General features: G+C 41.8%; 1 protein-coding gene across 3 annotated transcripts in view; it reads left to right on the top strand.

Moving 5' to 3' along the window:
* dtx1 (deltex 1, E3 ubiquitin ligase) overlaps window positions 1-20,162 on the top strand; it is a 63,450-nt gene that overhangs the window by 22,560 nt on the left and 20,728 nt on the right. For 2 of the 3 annotated variants that reach the window (XM_085179463.1, XM_085179462.1), the window contains 7 exons: window positions 3,338-4,085; window positions 11,332-11,393; window positions 11,509-11,670; window positions 14,162-14,223; window positions 14,331-14,489; window positions 15,790-15,954; window positions 20,025-20,114. In XM_085179463.1, coding sequence (XP_085035589.1) covers window positions 3,338-4,085; window positions 11,332-11,393; window positions 11,509-11,670; window positions 14,162-14,223; window positions 14,331-14,489; window positions 15,790-15,954; window positions 20,025-20,114 — 1,448 coding nt within the window. The remainder of the gene's footprint in view (window positions 1-3,337; window positions 4,086-11,331; window positions 11,394-11,508; window positions 11,671-14,161; window positions 14,224-14,330; window positions 14,490-15,789; window positions 15,955-20,024; window positions 20,115-20,162) is intronic. The other variant, XM_085179465.1, reaches the window with a different exon arrangement.

Genomic DNA, 20,162 nt, shown 5'->3' with positions numbered 1-20,162 from the left:
TTTTTCAAATGAAACAGTAACAGTAAAAACCAGATAACTTTTCGAAAAAAGTGCTCTAGTTATCCAAAGTCTAAGTAAGCATGTCAGTCAAAAGAAATGTGATAAAAGTTTACCAAATTGACAAATACCGAACTGTAAAGGTTTTTATTTTAGCTTTCCAAATTCAAAGGTCTCATTTTTACTTGTTCCAGTCTTATTTAATTAAAATGACCTTGGTAGATACTCATCACATTAAACATGGGAGTTAGCACAAAATGCTAATTTGGCTTTTCATCTGACTAGAAATGTCAATAAAATGTCAATGTGTGGTTTTAAGGAGAAGTTACATTCTGAAACTGTTTCTCAGCAAACCACATCTAGGTGCTAGCACTCCATCCCCCACACCCTCTTAACCTACATACACACCTTATAAGCTTTGTCAAACAACCCCTTGTGTTTAGTTACTGGACAACTTTACGCTCGACTCCAGTGTGATGGTGAAGAATGAGAGTCCCGAACTGTGCAGCTATCTGGCTGTAAATGCTGAGCAATGCTCGGTCTTGACCTCATTCAGTTACACTCAAGAAACCTGACTGCCAGACGCTCATCCTTTAAAACCCACTGAACTGTTTGAAGAAACTCTTTCAAGTTGAGCTCGTTTCATGCATGGTGCACCATCAGAGTGCTCACAAATACCTAACAGGATTACAGAAAGAGATAATGTCCATCTTTGCTTCCTCCCTGAAGTTGAGACTGGGAATGAAACATCTCCACATGATTAAATATTTACAGTTTACACTTTAACGCTGGTCAAGACTGTTTGGAGCTGTGCCGCCATCCATCGGGCCATGAACATAATGCATCCCGCAGTTGCCACAGTGATGAGGGGGTCAGAGCTTTCCCCTGATTTGTGTATAGAGAAAATTATTAAATTTAGGAATTAGTGCTTTGTTAATGTGCGTGTTGTATTTTTGAAATATGCTGAAATCTTTGTTATATCATTTTTATTATCTCGATGGAAATTGTGCAGTGCAAAAGTCATAAACCAAAAGAGAATACAATGGGAAACATGCAAACATACATGGAAATTCAGTATTGTGGTAAAACCATACAACAATCTCTAACACCACTGTCTGAAATGCAGCTTCAAACCATGACAGAGCCTCCACTGTGTTTTACAGCTGTAGACTGTAGACACTCACTGATCAGCAGAAGGTCCAGATGCATCTCTGTGGGTCCTGTGTCAGGTCTCTGCCTGAACTTTTCCTATTTCTTAAAGAGATGATTTTCAGATACTGTTCATCTACTGTATTTTTTTTGTTTAGGCCTGGCACTTCTTCTTTGTCACTCCACTTGTATGGTTTTCTCCCATTTTTTAAGGACTTGCTGTACACGTGCTGAGAAACACAATGTTTTTTTGCTAGTAACTCTTTGGAAATCACATTGGTGCAAGAGTAATATTATGATATATTATGCTATTACATGGTAGGTTTGCTGTTATTCTTTATCATGCCTGTCAACTTGCTATTTTGAGATTCGGCTAAATATAATAGGAAAACGTGATGTGTTTTTGCAACAGGCTGCTCTAGGAAAGTGTCTGAAGATGTTATATGTAGAAACACCAATGGCTCATCCCTTGAGTCAGGTGCTTTTTTATTGTAGAATATCTCACAGGTCAATGTTCAAGGACTGAGCTATGAAATTGTCCAGTCGACTGGACTAAAAATGGGTGAAAAAGCAGAAAGACCGTTAGAAACCCTGGAGAACTATTGCTCAAGACCTTTTTTTAATTACAACAAACTCTGGCTCACTTGAAGAAAATTTAAAGAAACAAAAGGTGGTTTTTACCCTTTTGCATAGTGCTATATAAGAAAGCAAGTTAGCAAGCTGTGAGCAGGCATGGATGTGACTGGCTGAGAAAGTTGTGCACGGCTGACTGACTGAAGACGTGAGAGACACAGGCAGCTGGCTCATTGAGCAGTCATCTGTAAATGTGTGTGTGTGTGTGTGTGTGTGCGTGCGTGCGTGGTTCTAAAGACGCTCCAAATAAAATTAGCTGTCGAGCCCAGTCCTTTATCAGTCTGCAGCAACGACTCAAGGTCAGACTTGCTGATCCTGCTGATGCATTTTATTCTCCGGAGCCAGCATCAAGCTCCCGGGTGAGGGTTTACTGCTGCCCACCAACCCTCTACTCATTCCCACCCCCATTCATCCTCGGCACACATTCCCTTCCCTCCATTATCACCCTGGTCCTCCCTGGTTTGGGAGTGTGCATTTACCCGTTAAATTAGGTGGGGGAATGAGGGGATGACGCTTTCGGCTGGAGTGCCTGGATACCCGTGCTGACGTGTGGTGGGGAGATGGATAAGCTAAGGTGTCCTAATTTCCCATGTGACTACAATAATTGTGTTATAATGGAGGTGGGAGCTGAGTGGTCATCAGCAGACGGACAGAAGTACAAAGCTCCTGGCTTTATGCCCCCCCCCCTCCCCGTTCAGATGGACACAGCAGGCATTGTGGGCATGATGTGGCCGTGCATGCAGTTTTCGACACAGCAGGAGCTTCAAAGGTTGAGTGATTGGACTATGTGTGCACCCCAGTTTGTTATCGCTTCAGGCAGAAGGTGAACTCTTATACCTCATCTCCTTCAGTTGGTCAAGTTGGCGTCTCAACACTTGTTAGCTCACTTGATGAGCTTTACACAGAAAAGCTGCGGATCTCCTCAGGCTAATGTCACAGGCAGTTCCTGTTTATTTATCATCCAAACAGTTATTCATTTACTCATTAACTGTTAATTATAGTGGCACACAAGCGAGCATACATCACCAAACTGTGAAAGGCAAACCCATGTTCTATTATCTATTATTTTTTCTCATAAAATTAGCACCATCTCATTTTCCGCCTATGGTGAGATCAATAATTGAAATACATTAAAGGGGCACTCCAACAATCTTCTCATTATGCGTGGTGAAGCCTGTGAGTATGACTCATGATAAGTAACCGTGGTGATACATAGGGTTACTTATGCAAACTTTTAAAATCTCCATGCAGAGGCACAGACGTCATTAGAGTGATTATGCATTAATGATCCTTATGATGTCATCAGGTTTTTCAGTTTCTGGGCTCCTTGCTTTTCAATCTGGAGGTGTTGGCTTTGATGCAAAAGAGGTTTTGTGAAGAAATCTGAATTGAATATTATGGACAATGTGTTGCATTATGGGATATGGGGTTTTCGAGGAGTCCCCCCCACCCCCATTTCTTTTCTACATGCTAATTTTACTGGAGTGAAACATGTTATAAGCTTTCTGATTACAAAGCCGTCCTCACGTTACTTCTCTTCTCTGTTGATTCCTCTTAGGCACCATGAGACCAGTCCAGAGGAACTTCTATGATCCGTCATCTGCCCCAGGGAAAGGTGTGGTGTGGGAGTGGGAGAACGATAACGGCTCGTGGACGCCGTACGACATGGAGATCTGCGTGACCATCCAGAACGCCTATGAGAAGCAGCATCCCTGGCTGGACCTGACCTCTCTGGGCTTCTGCTACCTCATCGACTTCAACAGCATGTCTCAGACCAACAGGCAGAGCCAGAGAAAGAGACGTCTGCGGAGACGCATGGACCTGGCCTACCCGCTCATCATGGGCTCCATCCCCAAGTCCCAGTCCTGGCCTGTGGGCGCCAGCTCTGGCCAACCCTGCTCCTGCCAGCAGTGCATCCTGGTTAACAGTACAAGAGCTGCCTCTAATGCCATCCTGGCCTCCCAGAGACGTAAACCCCACGGGGGGACGGCGGGCAACGCAGGCGCCGCAGGGACCCATACCGTAGTGCGGCAGAGCAACACCTTCGCCGGTACTTCGTTTTGGTCTCCAACATCCAGCTCCACCGGCACAAACAACAATAACATTAGCCTGGGAGGTGGCCAAGCTAAAGCTGAACAGGTGCAGTTGCCACTGTCCGCTGCCAACTTCCCCTGTTCCCCCGTGATGCCATCTCTTTCATCTGCCCATGGCCACCACACTCTCACCATTAACGGACAGAACAATCTGAACCGTCCGGGCACCCAGCGCATTTCCGTGGGGACTGCCAGAGGAGCCATCCCAGCAGGGTAAAGATTTTTTATTGTACACGAGAGGCCAATGCACACAAAGGCATTGGCCTCTTTTCCTAGCTCAGATTTTCTGGAGTTGGCAGTGGCCTTTCACTCGATATAACTGAGGCATAATGCTCCGATTCAGTTGAATTTACAGTTCCACAGAGGCAACGGGTGGATATTAAAAGCCAAGAGCCAATTTTCATGTCTGCTACACAAAAGCGTCACCCTGAATCTGTGCTGTATATTCTGTCTTTCTCTCCCTCTTTCTGCTAATTTATAACTACTGTTGTTAACGTGCCGATCAATGAACCTGCAGGATAAAAGTCCAGCTGATTCTCCTCTGGCCCAGTTGGCCGAGGAGGAACCCTTTTCCTCCATATGTGTGCCCGCCATGGTTACTGCTCCATAACGAGCTTATGTCGGCCCCCGATAGGCGTGAAATGCTGCAGCCTCTGTTGGATCCCTCTGTTGCTTCTGCTTTGAAGTAATTTGTTGCTCTCACACTTCGATGTGGTTGTTGTGTCACGGGATGTGAAGAGACAGTTTGACACTGTATGTGGATGATCTGAACGCGTGTTTATCTGCATCATTATCTGCATGTGTGTGAACGCGTGTGCTCCGGCGTAGCTGTGGAAACCTATTTGCCACGGAGGCAGAGCTCCACTGGGGAAGCATGAATAATGGATCAAGGAAAAACGGGAGCTTCGGTAGAGCGCTCTGACCTCAGAGCGATTCAGAGAATGGAACCAAGGAATAGAAGTGTGCTAGCGTTGTAACCGATACTTCAGTGCCCCCCCATCCTGCTTTCTTTTGCTAAAATAAACCCTCTCCTGATCTAATTTGATTCCATTTTGTTCTTGCCGCTCATGGGGAGAGACACACTTACTGCATGTTTGAATAACACCGTCCTTCACCCGGACACACATGCTTTCACTTTGTGGCCTAATTCAGTGTCACCCCCACCCCCATCCTCACCACAGCAGGTCATGACTTTGTTTGTGCGACGTACTCGGCGATGCTTCGTTCTGCATTTCAAGAATTCAGTGACAGCTCAGGTGTTCAGAGCTGTGGGCGAAATGTGACTTCTTCTTCTTTTCGTATTCTGTTTTACCTCACAGCACAATGAGTTTCGTACGAGACAGTGAGAGCTAGAGTGAGGGAGAGGAAGAGACCGAGGGGGTAAAAGGCGGAGCGCGTCAGTTCCCAGGCGAGTGGCTCGACGTACAGGATGAGTGTGGTTAACATACACACAGCAGGACATGAGAGCTTGCAAGCGCACAGACACAAACTGAAACGTGAACTCCCTCGCATATTCCCACAAGCCTGCTACAGACAGATAACAGAGTAACCCACACAGAATGTAAAACATCAGATCTGTGTTTTTTTCACACGCCCACGCTCTAATATAACTGCTGGGTGCACGGAAGGTATTTGGCACATTGTGGCTCGTTCACATGACTCTATTTCGCTGTTTTATGTATGCAAACGGGGTAGCCGCTATGGACGAATCAGGCAAGGTGTACTTCAAGCCACCAGCGAGAAAAGCTGCACGTTGGTTTTCGAGACAATGCATTTGTTCTCGAGTCCATTGATGATAAAAGGCCAGATATCGATCTTTGTATCTTCTGAAAAGGATACAGGTTGTGGTTGTCAAAGCGGGGGAGGGGAGGGGGGGAGTGTTTAATGCATCTGTGTTAAGTGTGAAAACATCACAAGTGGCACCATCTGCTGGCTTGTGTCAACACATCAGTTTATCTTATTACAGAGCAGCCCACATATCGCCACCTGTGCAGCTCAGCGACAGATGCAGACTGCCATAGTTTTTCGTTTCTTCTTATCACACTGTTGCACGAGCTGGAAGCAACACTGCAAATGTCTATTATTTTATTAATTGTTATATTAGATTATTTTCTTTGCTCACCGGTTGAATTGCTTGTTTTGGTTTGGTTTTTTTTTAACTGATGCCCAAAAGATATTCAGTTCACAGTGATGTAACTGGGAGAAATTAACTGACTATTTTTAAAATCAGTTCATTAAATAATACTGAACCTAGCTTGCATCATCTTTATAGATATTTCATGATATTTATGAATTCATTAAATATTTGCTGGTAAAAGAGCTGTTCGTGTTGATCTCTTTGAGTCAATAGTCTTGCATCATTTATGTGCAGCACCATGTTGCGTATATCTAATCGTTCTCGAGTATTTCACCCTTAAACCAAACTCACCATCGACACGTCGAAAAAGGAACCACAGCAGGTTCTCGCTATGAGATTTTTCTTGTCGTTATGTGTTTACGCATAGATACGAGAAATGTTAACGACGAATCGTCTGCCTGTTTAAAAGATAAACAGATATCATTTGTAGCGGAATGAACAGAGAAAGAATTTCACATGGCCTCTGGGGATTTTTTTTTGTTTTGTTTTGTGTTTTTAGGCCTCCGTTGTCAGTCAAACCACTTCCTCTTGTGCACTTTCTCTCCGCTCGACCGGGTTAAGCCCTGCGCTGCAGGTCTTTAGTTAGAGCTGCTTTATAGTATTGCTTTCAGTTCTCTGACAGGTGAAAGATGAAAGGTAAAAACAAAAAACAAAAAAAACAAGGCCTTGTCTTCATGAGCTGAAAGAAAGAGCTTTTTAATTGGGTGCGTTCCCTCGCTGCTATCGGCTGTGTTTACGAGCTGCTCGTGTTAAGGAGCCAGCCTGAGTTTTGACTGGAGGCCTGAGATCATTATCCCTCAGTGTGTTGCTCTGCTTTTCCTGCTCTGGCACTCCCCTCATGATGAAAATTGTTATTAAAATAAATGGAAAAATCCAGAGCCAGAGTTTTGGAAATTGTCTGTGCCATCGTTGCTTATTTTCAGGGCATTTCAGCTGCGTGGTGACGTGTATTTCCCACCCACACTGTGTAGCGGGGGCAAGCCTCTCTCTCCTGCGATACACATCAATATGCAATTAAGCACTCGTGGAGTTCTCTCCATTCGACTCTGTCTTTATAGCGCATAATAAACAGATGAGGAGATATTAGTCCTCCGTCAGCACTTCCTCAGCGAGGCTTAATGTGGTCTCTTTATTTTGGGAATCACATCTGATTAAGTCCTCAAGGCAGCTGGGAGATTCCCTCCAGAGAAGAAGTATTACTCTGAGCAGGAGATAGAGGAGGAATAGTGACCCTCATGCCCATGATCTGCAAGGGGCCTTTATTGCTGTGGTGTTGATGGATGAGCTTGTGGGAGGTGGGTTTATTACTAAATTACATTGGTTTTGGGTTAGATATTACAGCCTTAGTTATAAGAAATGCCACTCGGACACACTGTCTAAGGTTTGGGCGAAGATAGGCTCAAGTTAATCTTTACTTCATGGAGAGAAGGGAACAAAGAAGTGAACACAAGACAGGAGGATGAAAAGAATTGGAGTTGTCAGCGTAAAAAGCAATGTAGAGGTGACAAGGTTCAGTGTAGTTTGCTGAATGTGGAAAAGGTCTGCGCTTGTTTACGCTGACAATGAGTTATAATTGCTCTCAAGGTCTGAGCACAAGCCAACAGAGCCCATTGTTGAGGATCATTGATTGTTTTAACCCTAAAGTGGCTGTTTTGGTGAGGACAACTCAGGGTTTTTAACATGAATGTTGGCGTTTCTTGATGAAATAATCAACATCAAAAGTTATTCCGTGTTAGAGATTTTTAGCGGCATGTGGTTTAAAGCGCGATTCAGAGGCACAGGGTTCACTGATTTCAGAGGTTCCCATTTCTAAATGAAAAAACAAGAAAGGCAAGAGAATTGTGTACAAAAGGAGACAGATGTCCACAACTGTACACTGGCTACAGGTCGTCTGGCTGCCAGTTTAATGTGTAATCAGAGATTTGAAGGAAAGAACGCGCTCCAAGATGTGCGTCTGTGTGTAGGAGTGCGTGTCTTTCTGGTTAGGTGATAAGAATTATCAATAGCATCTAATGTTTGTGTGTTTTATGTTTCGGCTGTTTTATCAACATATTTATTGTACCATGGAGTTTCCGTCTTATTTTGAGATCTTCTCTAGAATCTATATGCAGTACAAATGAAACTAACTAATGTCTTGTTCTAGTACAGATCCACTGCTGTGTGTGCTTTTAGTTTGTCCACAATGAGATAGCGTTAAGGGCTCTTGTGTTGTGTCGTCCCCCTTTCTTCTTCTCATGAAAATGATTTGTTTGATCACAGGACTCTCTGTGAACTGCTTAAATTAAACATGCACTCATAAAGGGAGGCATCTTGTCCACATTGTGCTTTGATTTGAGCAAATGAAGGATTCTCCCACTGGGTGGCAGTGAATATATTTATTTTTCTTGTTTGTTAGATTATTTTTTACTTTTGTTCTGCTTTTGGTTTTTGGGTTTTTTTATATAAGCTTTTACACTTTTGTACACATTTTTTTTTTATTCCAGACACAGAAAAATAGACCGCCAACCTCTTGACTCAAACTGGTGCTTTCATTGAGTGAAGGGCGGCTGTGTGCTGTGAAGTATTGACTGGTTAGTTTTTGTTACACGCGCAGACTGCAGGAGGTGAGTTCGTCTATTAATTCTTCCTCTGTGGCTGAAGGTGTGAAATCACTCACTGGTGTCTTTTTTTTTGACAAAAATCTAATCTGACATGGCCCCCCCACCTCCCACCCCCCTCTGAATTTGACTTTCTGACATAAGGCATTTATCAGAGCTGCACATCGCTGTATTTTTTTGTTACACTCCAGAACAAAAGCAAGCTGATCCTGGTTTCTGGCCCGCTGGTGTGAGACGCAGCGTATTTGAGTCCTTCCCAGAAATGCAGTGGGACACATCGGCTTCAGTCAGACCTCGTGTCCCTTTGTTATTGCACTCAGCTTATTGAGCGGCTTCCCCTGGTGTAAGAACCGAGTCCCTCACTAATATCAAAGCGCTGTGTTGATGCGGATTTGTGCAGTGCCTAGAGCTACAGGGTCTGACACTTCACTCCCTTCATACAAAGAGCAAAGAGACGTGCGCAGGAGTGTGTGAATGTGTGTGTATGTGTTTTTAGTCAATAAACTGAGAACTCTACTGATTCAGTGAGAGCACAGCATTGAACAGATGATGGCTACCTTTAACTCCACGTTATTTGAAACATGGGTTTGGTTTAGAAGTGTAGCAGGTTTGCCACAGTAACCACAGGGTTGAAGGTAATTAGTGCACACATTTCTTTACTAATCACTCCTCCGACAACTGTGCGGCTTCGGAGCGTAATGACTCTGTGCTGCAGTCTGCCCACACCAAATGCAGGCCAGGTGTGCCACTCTTTCCACCGGCGCACCTCCCTCAGCCGACCTGCCCCACTTCTACGTCCAAGAGCCGAGCCATTAACTACACCGCACCACCACAGTGAGCTGTATTACAGGTGTCTAAGGTTACCTTCCTAAAAAGAGAGAGACCCTGGCTTTGTTCAAAAATATGTAGTGCTTGAGAAATTTATTAGACCAACACACAGTGTAAGGCTGATGCCCCAGCTGGCCCAAGTTAACAGTATTGGTAATTACCAACATGTTTCTGTAATGGTTGTCCATCAGTCTGCACAAGCTCTTGTCACACAAACTAAGTTTGTTTGTTTCCTGTTAAACAGTTCTTCTACTCTAGATGATTTCTTCTATATAAACACTTTGTCTCTATCTTCACTTGTTGCCAAAGGGCATTAAAGTACAGACCTATATTTTTTTATTTCCTAAGTGGTGAAATACAAGCTTCATTTTATTCCAGAATCCCATTAATGATATTAATTTCTGGAGGTCTCAATGGAGACATGATATATGATTTTCCCTTGGAGCCACCATTCTCAAAATATCCTCACATCAGTTCATATTGTGACCTAGTCTTCGTGGTTTCTTCTTCTAATGTCATTCTTACCATCAACTCTAATAATATTAAAACAATAAATCTAAAAATGAACAACGGCTTCCTTCTTCGTAAAATAATATGCATGAAGGCCTAACCAAGTGTCCTAGTGTAATTTTTGCAATTTAAGAGGAATTTAAATGGTTATAAAACTTAATTAGAATTTTTTAGTCCACTTTTCCACCTGTTTGGAGTCTAAACTGTTAACGGGAATAAAAATGTGTGGTTTGAAACTATCCATTTCAAAGTAAAGTGCTTGTTTTCATCATTGTCTCACACTGGCTTACGTTTGTTTTTTTATAATTGTCTGCTGTCCATTGCTTTCAAATTTAGTAAAATTTACAGGCTGCTTCCTTTAGTAGTCGCCATAATGGATAACCTGCCTCCATTTTATCCCCGGTATCCTCTTCTCTAATACCAACCCTCTGCATGTCCTCTTTCACTACTTCATGAACCTCTGCTGAGATCTTCCTCTTTTCCGCCTGGAATATGGCAGCTCCATACGTCCTTTGTCCAATACATCCACCATCGCTCGTCTGTACATGTCCGAACCACCTCTGCCTTGCCTCTTTAACTTAAGCGCAAATTGCTTGACCCAACCTGTCCCTCTCATGTACTGACTTCTAATCCTGTCTATCCTCGTCACTCCCAATGAAAATCTTTCCATTTACCCGGGCTTGGGACCGGCACTAAGAGTACATTTGAGTACACCATCATATTTGGTGTGATTTTATTTATTAGGTGTTTTTTAAAGGGCAGTGTAATCTCAGCTTTAATAACTCTTAGTTTGATGGCTTCGTACTTTTAATCCAGGGAAAAGGAAACTTGTTTCTGTGCTCTGCTTCGCTCTGGGAAATTTGCGCGCTCATATTAATGCCCCTGTTTTTGCCCGCTGTGCTTCATAGATCTTGAAGAGTGAGCAAAGTCAACTGTCTTTGTCGTCTGTGTTTGTCATGAACTTCAACCTCTCCGAATGTCATCCTGAATCAGACTCTGCGGCAGCGCTTTGCACAAGTCAAGCTGTCCCATCCTACTGCAGTTGTCTCCGTCTTTGTTGTGAAGCACATTTGACATTTTAGCTTGAGTGTTTTTCATGCCACGCAGAGCAGAACTGTCTGCTGCTTTCAGGTTTTTCAGCTGTGGCATAACAAGCAGTTGTACACAAATGGGACCGTTTACTGTCCATTTTAGCAGTCGCAGGGTCATTTACAGATTATAAGCTGTGTATTAAATGGACCCGCATGGCGAGAAGCATCTGTCTGTGTGATGTGAGCAATTCTCTTTGTAGAGACCTTTAAGTAAGGGACTGTAACAACACTGTGGTTATAATATTACTATTTTTATGTCTACTTTGCTTCACTTTCTCATTTCTTTTCTCTTAAAGGGTTCCTGCACTCCCAGTTAAAAACTTGACTGGTTCTGGACCAGTGCACCCAGCCTTAGCAGGTTAGACCAAATCTGCTGTGCAGCATCTGTTTAGCAATCAGCTATGAATGATAGTTTTTGCTGAGATGAGTAATGTTTTTTATTTTTCTGTGTGTGTGCTCTACCCATGCGTCAGGTATGACAGGTATCCTGATGTGCGCTGCAGGTCTGCCTGTTTGCCTGACTCGCGCACCAAAACCTATACTGCACCCACCCCCCATCAACAAGAGCGACATGAAACCTGTGCCAGGAATCAACGGCATGCGCCGCAAAACCAAGAAAAAGCACCTAAGAAGAGGTGAGACGGCGGGACCGAACAACAGAATGAATTCAGAACAACAGCACTGTAGTTTGTAGTTTTATAATAAGTGAAGAAATGAGAAATGCACAGATGAGAGAAATCTACCAACCACTGACAGACCATCTTTGTTCTGCCAAACTTTGCGACATGTTTCAGCCTTCTGAGTGTTGAAACTGCAAAATAAGCCACCAAATAAACTGTTGAGGGATCCATAATTGTTCCATAAGGTTAGCAGTGGCTGAGATTTCACCCAAGTTTGCTAACAGTCAGTTTGAAAAGAATTCCTGTACCTTTCGAAAAGCTCATATATGTATACAGTAAAATAACAACTTCATAAATGTAACACTACATTCAGATTGATACATGAAACCACAATGAAAGGCACGGTTACACTGAGCCGGTTCGAAAGGGCATCTGGTATATAGTTGGAGAGCTCTGGGCCTGAGTAAGTGTTGATCGATGCAAGTAGTGGAAACCACAGACCTCCCCGGGGAGTTTTTGTATTAATTGAACAGTCAGACTGTTGGATTTCTATCCTTGCACTGCACTTGTCCTCTTAGTCAGTCCTTCAAGCATCTCATCATTGTGAACAAAGATTTTGTTTAGAGATACACCAGTTTAAATTCCTTCCAATTTTCCAGTTTTCTCCAACTGTGACCTGCCGGTATCAGTATCAGTAAGAACAGCATGCGCCAACAAAAGCATTCCTCAATGCATAGTGTAATTTTCATTATAAAAGAAAGTATTGAAGTTTAAAAAAGCAAGTGCAACAAATGTCAGGTACTCACATCATCTGCTGTGTTTATAACATCACCAGATAACGGCCTTTTTCCTTTTCTCTTTCCTGCTTCTTTAGCTTTAAACAATTTTCCTTTTCTTAGCTTCTTTAAAACATCCTTGTTCAGTTGAGAGATGGTGATTTAAGTGTCCGATTAGGTTTGTTGTTACAACAGTTTTTTGCGGTGGTCCTTATTCAAATTCACCAAAATCAAGCTTTTAAACAAAAAAAAACAAGAGCCTATGCTAACAGCTATGTGAGACTACCTTTAAGTAAGGCCTAGAGCTAAGCTAAATGCTAACACAGCTAATATATCCAGACTGCCTGGTAATAGCTAGCTAGCACTAAATATATAGTTATTAGTTTTGCAAGTACACTTGGCCTTAAACTAGAATTTAAAACATGCTATTAGAAGGTATCTTTTATATGAATGTATTACTATCAAGCCAAGTTGTGCGAAAACTTTAAAAATCGCAAATTCATGACCACATATTTATTTTAGCCTCAACAAATGCTGCAGACTATTACAACACGTTCTCACTCCCAAAGCATAATATTTGACGCTAGGTGACAAATCGTCAACATATTACGCTTCCAGACACCCACCACATCCCTAAGTGACAAGATTGGAAAAATGAGGAAACATGAGAACTGTTTGGAATCAATCTCACATGTTCGTTCATTTTACTTAAATCACTTTGGAAAACGCAGTTTAACGTCATTAAAGTGCTGGTAAAGGTTAGGGATAGGGTTAGGGATAAGGTTAGTGTTAGGGCTGGAATACATGGCTGGTACGTGTATTACTGCGGGACCGTCATTCTACTGGATTTCATCCATAAACTGGTGCGTAGCATAAGAACGTGGAAGGTCACCTTTCACATACCTCAGGAATGCCAGGGGATGTGACAAATCGTCGGGATGTTAGGCCTCAGGAGTGAGAACGGGCTGACTATTACCAAAAAACAGCATAACTGCCTTTACTAATAAAATAAAATAAAATCTTCTGCTGTAGTAATTAGAAATTATTGACCTTTCAAATGTTACTTCAGGCAGCAGACAAATATGCAACCTATGTGTTTGTGTCTGATTTGATTTCTATTGCTCTGCTTTCTGCACCCAGAACAATCAGAGAAGTGAATGAAGCTGTCAAATAACAACAGAGTAAAATTATTCTTAATTCATTTATTAACTTTTTCTCTGTCTTTCTCCTCCTTTTTTCTGTTTCCACCTCTCCTTCTTTTCACACATTTCTACCTCCTGCATACCCTTTATACCTGAGGATTTGGGGGGGACAAAAGCTGTCTCCTTCCCTCACTACTCTCTCTGCCTCTGTTCACTGGCTCTCCCTCAAATGAACAAACAAAAGCTCGTGGGGAAAAAAGGTTGCCTGTAAGCGTATTAGGGATGTAAGCTGTGGGTGTGCTCTCAGCCATACCAGCCTGGTTGCACACAGGGATTATGAGAGTATGGGGTTTCCAGTGTTATGTGGCAGCTTCAAGGTGACCTCCTCTTGAACATCACTAACATGTGTACTGTTTGCACGTGCACACTTTCTTTTATTGGTAAAAAAAAGAAAAGAAAGGCACATGGGGCAGAGTAGTCTCTGAGACTGATCTGATGTTATTCTCTTGTTTTTGAATAGTCAATTTTCTCTTTGCTCACACTTACCTGTGGCTTGTTCTCATGACTTTTGTGACTTATTTTTAAAAGGAAAAAACCCAGAAGATGTGGTGCGAAGATACACTGAGAAGATTAAAGTGGTTCCAGATGAGGTGAGAATAAAACCCATCGGTGCGCATATTCAGGATTTAAGTTGCTTCATGAGTACAGTCATGTACGTGTCAAATGGCAGCTCAAGTATTTTGGCCCGCTATTCCAGGACTGTACCATCTGCATGGAGAGGCTGGTCATGTCATCCGGCTATGAAGGCGTCCTGCAGCACAAAGGCATCAAGCCAGAGCTGGTGGGCAAACTTGGCAAGTGTGGACACATGTACCATCTGCTATGCCTGGTGGCCATGTACAACAATGGCAATAAGGTGGGTAAAAGCTTGCGAGCCAGACGCTGTTATGATGTCACGCTAGGCTCAAATTCTAAACTCACGATGTCTTACAGCTCGACGGGGTTGCACGGCACTGGCAGATGATGGCCCTCGATATTGCTGCTAACAGATGGAAAGCTTATATAGCCTCATCTGATCAGTCTTGACAGCACAGTATTTTGTAAAATCACTTTGGACACTGAAGTTTGCTTGCAGGAAATTCAGATTTACTGCTTGCAACTGCAAACAAAAGAACACCATGCTGCACTGTTGGTGCTCCAGAACAAAAAAATCAAGTCAAATCAAAGTTTCTATTGTGCCTTTAAAATACCTCAGTTCACCTAAATGCTGTACAGTTTGTACAAAATATACACTATACACAAGAATCACTAAATGAACAATAAATATACAACAGAAATGTAATAAAACAAAGTAAATAAGTCTGTTTTTGCATAATAAAGCCAGGGAACTCTGCTCAACTAGATGTGAAAGCAAGAACAAATGGGTCTTTAGAAGATTGGGAGCCTCAATCACCTCTAATTTAAATCCTTGATCTGGGAATATCCAAGAGCAGGTCGTTCGTAGATGTCAGTGCTCAGCTAAGAGTTTAGGGTTTCCAAAGTTCTGTTAACTAACAGCGTGACAAACCATGAGGTTTAAAAAGAAGGAATAAACGTTTAAACTGGATCCTGAAATGGAAGTAAAGCCATTCTAAGGAAGCCAATATGGGTGTAATGTGATCACACCATTTTCCCCTTTAAATAAAAGTGTGAATTACAAAAGTAACAAAAACAACAAACTCTTTATTTACATTTTACTGTAACAATCTATGCAGATGATTCTACTATTTATTTGTCCAGTTTCTAAAATTCCCTTCTTTGAATTTAGATTTTTCTTTAAGCTGCAATAGGTGATATTGCTATACTACATTATAATAGATGTCTAAATCCTACTGTGGCTCCAGAAAGAACTGCTGTGGTGTATTTTTTCCCAGCTCTACTTGGGGATAAAGACTAACAACTCCTGAGAAAAATATGTTTTTTTATCCACTAAATATTAAAATATATTAACCAGTTAGTTCCTAACATCGTCTATCTGCTGTTTGGAATCATTCTATTTAGAGCTGAAATTAAAAATGAGCAGAAACAAATAAAAGGCATTTTTCAGTCTCAATATTTGATATATTGTCTCTAGGCTGAAAAAAAATTGCAAATCATCCATTTAATTTGGGGCTTTGGAAACAAAGGGGTTTAATTTTATTGCGTCATTAACGTCAAATCATTGTTTTTCTCCAAAGCAGGATGGCAGTCTTCAGTGCCCAACGTGCAAAACCATCTATGGGGAGAAAACAGGCACGCAGCCCCCCGGGAAGATGGAGTACCACGTCATACCACACTGCTTGCCAGGCTACCCAGACTCAAAGACCATCCGCATTGTCTATGATATTCCTGCCGGGATCCAGGTGAGAGCCGTCTCACTTCACCTAATCCACCACCCTGCCTTTCTACCCTGATCCGCTGTCTCTTGCCTCTAAATCTGTGACCTTTTACAACTGCTTATCCGCTTAAGTTGGATGGAGAGTTACTCACGCAGGAAGCTGAGGTGTCGGGATCCTGAGGAAACAGCATTTTTAGGAATTAAAAGCAGTGATTCAGGGCAAAGACAAAGAAGTGTCTAAGAGTAATTCTCTCTCATGGTAAAGGCTTATGTTGTATAAGAAATATATAGAGTGAAAACATGTATGTTTTTTTTGTCCTTATAGATATAGGCATACAAGTCCGCCTTCCCTTAGTTGATTTGTCTTTCAGCTTATACATCAAACTGATTAACATTAATAAGAAAATTAAACAGCTGGGATTTGCAATTGGATTTCACCGGGTCTGAGCTGGTGGTATTTTGGCTGGTATTTTCTCCTCCTGAGATGAGCTCAAATTGAGTCAATAAGCTGACCTTTTTCCACCAGCGGAGAAGGCATAGAGCCCCCAGGGATAGCGCTGGGGGTCATCTGACCACTCAGATCAGCATAACAACACAATACACTATTGCCAGGGGACATTACTGTAGGTCTGTCTTTTTCCCCTCCTGCAGTTCAGCCTGCACTCTAGAGAACATGAGTGATCATCATAGATGGTCAGGTTTACACTCTGTACTCTGTGGACGATAGCAAAATAATTGGGTGAGTAGGGAAGTGGTGACGCTGTGCATATTGTCCATCTTCTTTTGCCTTTTCAGTCTATGCCAGCACCCAAAATTGTATGATGAAAATAGTGGCACACTATATGGGGCTTTATACTTGTACATCTTTAATAGGTCAAAGTAGGTGGTGTGTTCACTTCAATTCAGTTCAGTTTTATTTTACATAGCACCAAATCACAACAACAGTTGCCTCAAGGTGCTTTATATTGCAAGATAAAGACCCTACAGTAATACAGAGAAAACTCCAACAATCACACGGCGCTTGGTGACAGTAGGAAAGAAAAACTCCCCTTTAACAGGAAGTAACCTCCAGCAGAACCAGGCTTAGGGAGGGGTGCCATCTGCTATAGTGGGAGGCAGGGTTAGGGGAAGGAGACAGGAGAGAGACTCAATGTGGTTTACAGAGATCATCAGAGGAAGTTCTAAATGGTCGAGAATCTAACGCTCTAACTTTCTAGGCTTTTGGTGTCACGAGGGCACCTACAAGATAGTACAGAATGAATGGAGAAATGTCACTTCTGTTGTTGGTGGTGTTGATTTTTTTTTTCTTTTTTGTGTAGTTGTAGTTAATGTTAATGTTCAGTTTTTAGATTTGAATTGAATTTTGATTGCACCACAAGCCACTTTATGGCATGAACTTTTTTGATTTCATGCACAAAGAGAGGAGCGGCAGAGAGTTTCTAGCTGCCTGATTGGAGTCTGCCATGCTAATACTTTTGTAGTTACCTTTTAGTAATAGGTGCTGATGAGGGGATTGTTCTCCCATAAACCCAGCACTCGCTGATGAATAGATGTCTTAATGTTTGTGAACATCAGAGCAGTTTGAGAAAAACAATAACATTTTTAAATATTGATCTTCTTCCCAGTGTTTGATCATCACAAGTAGCAAATAGCAAGTAGCAAGTAGCGCTATGATCAAAAGGACACATTTCTGCATCCCACACTAGAAAGAAGTTCAAAATCAAACAGATTTTCTTGTAAAAACCAAGAAGCGATCCACTGGTTGAAAAGCCCACACTACACTGCCGATGTATATGTGAAGAAAACTAAATGAGATTTAAAGATCGGCCTCTTCGAACATAAAAGCAACTTCAGGAAGAAAGTTGAAAGAAGCCCAATGACATTTTATTTCAGCTGCCATCGTGTGTGATCTCCTTAAAGACAAACTCGAGACGGACTATCGAAAAGCTATCAATCTGTCAATCCTTTCCGTGTCCGGGCCGGGTGAGGTTTCCTGTGTTGAGTCAAATTGCAGAGTTACAGAGACGAGAATACTGGATTTGTGTTCTATAAATTGAAAACGCTAAAGGTTCAAATTAAGGATTAGCATTGAGCTGCTTTTTGTGATCCAGAGTCTTGTAATTCCAGGAAAACACATAACAACACCAGCACCCTCCTTTTATCATACTTTGTGTGACGCTATTTCATTTAAGTACTTGGGGTTCATCTCATTTGTAGGCCCAACAGGGCATGCTATTTCATCCAGCATGTGCAGTAGATGGTGCAATATTCCTGCAGATTTACATAATACACCTGTAATCAGTGTCATGGTATTGATAGTTTATGTTTATGTATTTGTGTCGTTTATGTTTAACTGTGACTGATGACATATCACTCCTGTTTTTATGATGGCTTGTAGCTGAAACCTGTTTGTTTTGGTCTTTAATGAACATTAAGAAGTATACTCATCCGTGATCAGTTAGTATTAGTGCCGTGTAATACTGCAATACAATACTCGAACTGATATAAAGTAAATACTTTTAACCTATAAAGGCTGTGACGGGGAGAGCAGTTTGCCATGACTTATAAGATGAATCATCAATTTACAAATTATGAACACATTTTAATGTGTAATTGAAAATTATTCTGATTTTTAAAAACACATCTTTCAGCTTTTCGTGTATTTTGAAACTGGGATTTGTTGGAGACCTTGAATGTAAACGTGCGTGTCTCTAAAGCACTTTGGGTCAGCTTCTGTTGCTTACATTTGCTATAGGCTATACATAAAATAAACATGACAGTCAACACAAAGAGGTTCAGACATGTTTTATAATGCATGTCTGGGGTCATTTTTGTCATTTCCAAAAGAAACATGAACAAAATGCTACTGGACTCCTTAGAGGATAGGAACCACGTATTGATCGCATCGTGCTAGTATCAACCTGATACTGGTATCGATACTGTATTTGGATCGATCTGCCCACTTTTAGGCAGCACACGTTAGCAGGAAGCTAGATTTATGGTTAAAATTGGCTTCATTGTGAGAAAAAACAGGATATTAGTCTCATTTCAGTGTGATGATATAATCAATATTTTACTTGCAAAAGCGAAGATATAATTTCTATTTCTAGATGCAGGCATAAATCAGTCACTCCCATTCATTGGAGGCCACATTGCACTCCCCCTTTTGGGGGAATTACAGCTATTTTCGGTGCGCTGGGATTAATCAAAAGTGGAATGACTCTCTCTGGATCACCTCTGATGTAACTTTTGAACCGTATGCCTGATTTTCGAAAATAGCATACCTCTGGAGAAACTGAAACGAGCTGAGTTTAAAGAGTCCCATGATATCAGTTTCTGCTTTATCTAATTTTATTCAAAAAGTTTCTTCATCTTTTGGCCACACCTGTTTTTTTTTCTAACCATCTCGGCACTTCTTTCCAAAGACTGTCAAAAAATGAGTCAGCACAGAACTTTTTTCCTGTTATTGCTTACAGCCAGCTTTTAGCATGATCTGATCAAGTTGCCATGGCGACTGTGCCCTGCTGAACTACCTGATTCCATCAAAGCTTCTTGCAGCTTTATTTTTAGGTGGTATTATATTAGTGTTACAGTGAAAAGGGGCCTTATAACCTGTCCAAGAAGTGTGCTTAATAGAGGCACAAAGAACACACAAAAGACCGGGAAAAGCAAATGCGTTGTTACAGCAACCAAAGCCTGGCAATATTACCAAAATGTAAACATAAAAAAGGAAAAGGAAATAGGAAAAGGGACAAAAAACAAGAGAAATTTGTTATAACAAGGTTGCTGTAACTGTGTAACGTATTTTTATTGATAAGGTTGAGGGAATTGGTGGGACCCTGGCTTTGATGAGCTACAAGATTTTTATTTCATGCTAGTGGTTTCAAAGCACTTTATTTTGACAGAGACTGAACATATTACTGCATATTGAAAGTAACATAGTTCCCAGCTGATTATTTTACAAAAGCCTCGTTTAAGCGATGTGAGCAGTAAAGCTTGTCCTGTGGGTGCTGTTGACATTTCCCACACAATTAAGTCATAATTGCAAGTGAAGGCGTTGTAACTTTTGTTTTTTCTTCTTGACATTTTCACCAGACCAATGAGCACCCCAACCCTGGGAAGAAGTTCAGTGCCAGAGGGTTCCCTCGACACTGCTACCTCCCCGACAACGAGAAAGGCAGGAAGGTAAGCTGCGACGCAGCTCCCAGACGGAAACAGCGGGCTTCCTTTTGT

Source organism: Neolamprologus multifasciatus, chromosome 12 (genome assembly GCF_963576455.1).
Source record: "Neolamprologus multifasciatus chromosome 12, fNeoMul1.2, whole genome shotgun sequence".
NCBI lineage: Eukaryota > Metazoa > Chordata > Actinopteri > Cichliformes > Cichlidae > Neolamprologus > Neolamprologus multifasciatus.
This window is presented reverse-complemented; position numbering and strand designations above follow the sequence as displayed.